The sequence below is a fragment of the Porites lutea genome, chromosome 13, assembly GCF_958299795.1.
Source record: "Porites lutea chromosome 13, jaPorLute2.1, whole genome shotgun sequence".
In the NCBI taxonomy this organism is placed as follows: domain Eukaryota; kingdom Metazoa; phylum Cnidaria; class Anthozoa; order Scleractinia; family Poritidae; genus Porites; species Porites lutea.
The window spans coordinates 12,763,813-12,770,367 of NC_133213.1; the positions used below are offsets into that span (position 1 = coordinate 12,763,813).

Genomic DNA, 6,555 nt, shown 5'->3' on the forward strand with positions numbered 1-6,555 from the left:
TTAACCCGGGCTCAACTACAATGGTTTTAATCAGCTGAGGTTTCTTACCTTTTTTTCATAAAAGCATTTCCTCGGATAACTTTTTCTATTCTTTTTAGCGTATCCAACAATCAAATTAAAGACGCAAAGAATTAAACTGAATTTGCTCTTTAAGCCCAGTTTTATATCGAAATTCTAATTTTTCTACTAACCCTAGGTGACCTTAACCCAGGACCAAACAATGATGTGATGACTTGGTTTTGTTACTTTTTTGCCACAAGCGAGCAGGTTTTGGTGGCCGGCATTTCCCCAAAGACTGTATGCAAATTCACAGAAAGAGCAAAAGGAGTTCCGCATACATATATAACTAATAAGTTTGACAATTATCATTTCGAAAATTTCCAGACAAATTTTTATTTTCAACTCTGCCCTCTGTATAAGGTAAGCCCAGCCCAAATGCATTATGCAAATGAAATAATCGTTTTTAAATATCGACTAAACCAGCTGCCTGCTCGTTCGCCATTTTGTGTTTGACCAGCTGAACAAAATGATTTGCATTTCATAGTCGACTACGTAGTCAACTAAATTGGTATTATATTTGGAAACTGAGTAATACAGCATTTAAACCATCCGTTTATTTTGGTTTCGTAGATTAAGGCACCTCAACATGTCCGAGAGGTCATTGAAAGGTTGGTTTAAGCTCGCTTTCCAACTTTTAGTTAGCGAGCAATGGGACACAGTCAAAGAAACTGTCGAAGACAATGACTCTACGTACAGGTGGCTGAAAGAGCAGATTCTCGGGGAAATTCGCAAGATCGAAAACAAAGCCTTTCGCAGCTTCCTCGGTTCTGCAGCTCTCAACATTCGTGACAGGTTAATCTCGCTGAAATACGTCAAACCCGATGACGAAACCTTCAGTAAAGTTAAGTTTTGGCTAAAACATCAGACAGGGGAGATGGTATTAAAAGATTCCGACAATTCGACTGATGATCGGGTGACGGCATGTAAAATCGCTCTGCTGGAAGCTTCATTCATTCACTTTGACGAGCCTCAGGTTGTGGCCAGGTACTTTCGTTCTCTGCTGACAAAATTGAAGGACGTTGATGGGGTGTATGCTGCAATGGAAGAAAAAAATAACCCCAGCTTATTAACAGAAGTAAAAGTCATTAACGATGCAGCCAAGGGGTACATTTTGGGTTTGTGTCAAGATCTCGGCGACTGGCCCAAATTTGATATTTCAGCTGAGGCCGTTTCCGATGACAAGCCTCCATATAAACCCCCGGAGATATGGTGCTTTGGTGATTATGGCATGTCCGATGGGCAGATGAGTTATCCCGAAAAAGTGGCTATAGATAAGAAAGGCCAGTTCTTGGTGCTCGAGGAAGATGTCATCGGCGTAGGAGGCATTGTCACGATCCAGAGAATTCAGTTGTTTAATCCCAAAGGAAAATTCTTAAAATGCCTGCTGAAAAGAGGAGAGGGGAAGGTCAATGGCATGGCAGATTTTTGCCTGACCAAGGATGGCGGCATTTTGGTCGCCGATAAAGTTGATGGAGGCGTGGGTAGGATTCAAATCTTTGACTACGAAGGAAATCAGCTCCTGCAAATCTTTGGGCAGCCAGAAGATGATGCAGCCGAAATGTCTTCCAGATTCACTTGCATTACGACAGATCCCGACGGCCGAATAATTGCTGGAGATATTTCCGGTTTGTGCGTTCATGTTTTCGACGCTGATGGAAAGAGGGTATGCAAGTTCGGAAAGTTTGGACGAAATGAGGGGGAATTCCATACCATCAGTAATGTGAGCTGCGATGAAAAAGGAAGAATCTACGTCACAGATTCAGCTCTAAATAAGATTCAAGCGTTTGACGCCGAGGGGAATTTTCTGTCCACATTTGGTCCCAATGGCACTAATTTGCGTTATATGCTGTTTGATGCTGATAAAAAGGAGGTGTATGGGGCCGACTACGATAATCATAAAATCAGAGTGTTCTCCATGGATGGAGAGCCAATGAGGGAGCACGGAAAATATGGCACCGCCCTGAATGAGTGTTGGTTTCCGTATGGTCTTGCTCAGTTCCCTGACGGTAGAATAGCCATTGCTGAGAGAGAGAATCATAGGATCACAGTATTGAAGATATAAAGTGAGTCAATGGTTACTTTAAAGGCTTTTATCTGCTCTTAGGACACCTATAGCTATTACTTTAGAGGCGAGTGATTTCCTCTCGCAACGCGTTTACAACCGACTTCAAAAAACCTCTTATTATAAAGTGTCAATGTATTTATCTCTACGTACTAATTGAGGACATCATTGTCATGCCTCCTGCTGGAGACGGGACTGTCATTTCCAACTAGGCAAACGCTGTCGGGGTTTAGGGTAGGTACGGTTATCATGTGGCAAGCTGCCCTCCAAAGACAACTTTAGCATCACAAAATTCGAGCTAGAAGTAAAGTAATAGCAATCAAGAGAGGGTGAGTGGGGTTGTACGCTTTCTCGTTTTGTCTCTGAAATGGTACTGTAAGGTGAAAAAATGTAATCCCGTTCGGCCCGGACTTGTACTTGACTGTAAGCGCTCTTCAAATAATTTTATTGTCTATTATCTCTTTCTACAGATGCTGGCTCAGATGGAAGTTCTTGCGATGCATTGTCGTTATGAAATAAACTCAGTTTTTATGCTGGTTTAAGCTTGGTTTAGAATACATTTGCAATTAGACAAAGTATTTTAGAGTTGCACAGTAGACTGATCACAATCAAGAGAGAATATCAATGAACTAAGTCTCTATTAGGTGTCATTGTTGTGTGGAATATCAAGACGAATAATACTTATAAACAATAAAGAAGAAAAGATAATAGAGATTCAGACGTAGATTCAGAATATTACAAATAGAAATATTTTACTGAGTATCTTTGACACAACTAAATCTTTCCATGTTATCTAGAGTTTAAAAGAACCAAAATTCAAACTATTTATCGTCATCTGAGCTTAAAAATAAAAGTAAAAGATTATATCTCGTTTTGTATGTTCTGCTTTGCTAGTTTTGGTGTATTAGGGTTTGTTATCAGGCAACGCGGGCCGAAGGTGCATCCGGTCGACCTACATAGTCCAGTCAATCTAGGCATTTTCGAGGCTCAACATCAAACTAATTGCAACAGAATTGTTTTCAACGCCATTTAAGTAAGGGTGGCCTATCTAGCCACATACTAAAAATCCGCCAAAATCCGATCGGTGGAACATGTCAAAATTAAGCGTTGAACATTTTAAGCTTTAAACACAGGGAACCAACGTTATTTGAAATTATACATTAAAACAAAAAATGCACAAAATGTGTTACTTTTATGGAAAAGTGAAAGAAGAAAGAATAACTGCTACCTAGTTTTCGGTGATAAAACGAAGTGTTTTTTTTAAAAAAAAGGATAAATATTAAAGACGGTTGGCTTTTGCACAGGAAACCCTTTCTCCACTCAAGGAACCCCCAAATAAGAGGAGGGTTACAGAGTAAGAGAGTGAACTGTTGGCTGTTAAACTACAACCAATTTAGTCGTAAAGCTTTAAATCTGAAAAATGAAGGCCGTTACTTAATCATTGGCTTTAAATCAGATTTCTGTTAGCTGCAAGAGTAAGCAAAATATATTTCGGGTCTATTTCTAGTTGGATTTTTAAGAAGGTTACAGCCAAAACAGAGCTCTCCCATCAAACAGTTTTCTCTTTCAAAAACTATCTCCAAAGAAGTCAACATAACAGCTAATAATGCAGCCATTTTTTTTTTCTCTTTCTCCTAACTCATTCTATTTTTCCTTTCCTTGTTCTTTTCTAGGAGGATTTTCGGGCTCATTTTGCTTTTGCTCTTTTTCTTGTCAAAAGACTAAGACGCTTTGGTACGTTTTGAAATATCTCGCAAGGTAATGCTTTGGCTTTTACGGCTACCTATACATTAATGTGCGTTAACGTACTGACTTCCTCGCATATACAAGTTTCACGTTTTTGAACTTTTTTGTTTTCCTGTTGATAAAAGTGAATTGGAGAGGAGGGGAGGATACTAATTCTTTACGATGCACAACAATGCAGAGTTTTTGAGCGGATAAGCTCCAATGCCTATGAATTTGATAGGAGAGGAATGCGTTTTCATTTAAGGAAAAGTGTTGTTATCTTCGCAAAAAAATTATAAAGGTTAACGGAACATTCATCGCATAAGAACTTTGGTTCCAGCAAACGTTTGTTTCAAGAAAGCGAAATAGTAAAATAAGGAGGCAGGTTTTTAGGGGAAAAATTAACTCTGGGTAGCCAAAACAATGCGTATGTAAAAATATAATGCAAGGGTCTATGGAGAAATGGGAATTTACGCAACTTAGTGAAAAGGTTTACATGTAGTAAGTTGAAGTGTTACGCAACGCTCATCCGAAGAGAAACATAGGCTCCGTAAAAAGAGGTGAGCCATCAGAAGCTAAGTCAGGCAAGCCCATTAATGTCGTACATATGTCCAGTACTTTCGCTCCTTCATTGACCGCTGCAAATATTTTCGGACGTATAGGATCCCATGATCGTTATAGAAAAAGAGGTCTTCAGACTTCATTTGCCAATGGACGAAAAAAAAAACTGGTCAAGGTTCAGAGTTGTTCTGACATAAGAAATGCAAGGAGGGAATATAAACGCCTCGAGACAACAAAGCGATTACTCTACTTATTCATCTTACCAAGAAATGAAGGGCTGTCGCAGAAAATGCAAACTAAACATACAGATACACTAAACTAAATCTGAGACTCGCTACAAGAAGAATATAAAACTGGAACAATCACACTGCGCTTGGTTTTCTGGATTTCCCTTACAACAGATTTGGCGAGGTGTAATGAAAAGCGCAAACTGAGCGTTAAAATCTAGCAAAAACTAAATAGACGGAGTCCTTAGCAGAATATTTATTCACTCACATTGTAAAGCACGGAGTTATAATCCTAAAGGAAGTTGCGCATGTCGCGAGAAAAAAAAAGAATCCCTGTTTTCGATCACACATATTGTGTCCAACGTTTGAACATAACTACTTCACAAAACTCGATTACGTACAGAAAAAGGGAATAGGCGTGAAACAGTTTGTACTGAAACTAAGCTATCGTCCGTTGCACACATTTAGTCGCACGTTATCCTGCAGCATGGATGCAAATTTAGTAGCTGACCGAAGGTGAGCAAAATATCAAATCAAACTGTTCACCATCAGTCAGCTATTAAATTTGAATCCATGCTGCACATATAAAAAATTACCAGCCTGTAAAACTGCTAAAATACTTACTGCATTTCTGATATTGCGCATGAAAATCAATTATTGTTTTTAACCATGTTAACACAGACTGACTAATAATTTCCCTTTTAAATACCGTCATAGAAAAAAAAATTAAAGCTTGGAAAACAGAATATGAAGACGGAAAAGTGGCTGGGTTACCTGTGCAGAGCGGTCAAGACGAAACACTTACCCTGGTGTTTCTCACACATTAAGCCGGCGCTTTTTAAATCAAAACTACCCAAAATACACTAGCGATGTTGTATCAAAAATTCTTGAGAAAATAAAACACAATTATCAGATGTTTTGTCAGAATTTGTGATCTTCCCGAAATTGGGCTTCCTGTGGTGAGAGTTGAAAATCTTTCTTGCCAATTTTTCTCATGTTTCACCAAACCGATTTTGGCCGATTTTTAGTTTGTTGTTAAACAGCCATTCAACAATTAAATGGCGTTGAAAAAAATTATGTTGCAATTAGTTTGATACTAAACCACAATTTGACTGGACTAAGATGCGAGTTCAGTCGGTTAGTAGCGCAGTTCTCGCGCACGCGAAGCGCTCGCCGCGGAGCACCACGGGTAAAAAAACTTGGTTATCTACCCATCCGAAAAATTGTAATAATCACGTGACCGTACGCCCGCACGCCTGACCGACCGACCGTCCGCACCACAGGCATACCAATGTAAAATAGCTCAATCAACAGGTATGGCAACCCAAATGCAACTCGAGGTTATTTTGGCGGAAAATCGCATAGCCACCCCTGTCTTGTAAAGCAGAGACAACTAAAGAGTCAATAAATACGAAAACGGAAAGCGAAAATTGTTTCTGTGTCCGCGTTGTCTAAAATAATAAGCTTAGACCGCAAGTGATTTGGAATATAGAGCAAGAAAAAGACAGAGAAAAAGAGAAAGTAGGCGAAAGGCCAGTGAATCTCAACAAGAAAAAGGGCGACAGAGATCTAGAGTAAGAAAAAAACAAAGGAGACTTTTTTGTTAGAAGAACAACATGAAAATTTTGTAGCGGCGGTGAGAAAATGATGAATGCTAGCGGCTACCAATGCAAGGTAAAACTGAATGAGCGGCAGTGAAAAAAAAAGTGAATGAGAACACGTACTCAATTTTTCTCCATATATAAAACGTGTAACTAGGAAGTTTCTGGAAGTTTCGCGTTGTACTCGTGCAAAACAACGGCAAAGAAATGTACAAAAAAAGTTTACTACACGCATTACGCGAGTTTATATTTTGTTTGAACAAACTATAAACATTATCTAGAGCTTCGCTCTTAGCCCTGACTAAATCTATATATTATA

General features: G+C 39.1%; 1 protein-coding gene across 1 annotated transcript; it reads left to right on the forward strand.

Annotated features, from left to right (window-relative positions):
* Window positions 1-511: 511 nt before the first annotated feature.
* LOC140922710 (uncharacterized) lies at window positions 512-3,206 on the forward strand. The gene is made up of 2 exons (XM_073372718.1): window positions 512-2,123; window positions 2,593-3,206. Exon 1 carries the CDS (start codon window positions 647-649, stop codon window positions 2,120-2,122), a length of 1,476 nt encoding a protein of 491 aa, XP_073228819.1. The 5' UTR covers window positions 512-646; the 3' UTR covers window position 2,123; window positions 2,593-3,206.
* Window positions 3,207-6,555: the final 3,349 nt, after the last annotated feature.

What these genes read in the sequence shown, in the direction of transcription:
- LOC140922710 (XM_073372718.1), top strand. Translation starts at nt 647, where the DNA reads ATGTCCGAGAGGTCATTGAAAGGTTGGTTTAAGCTCGCTTTCCAACTT.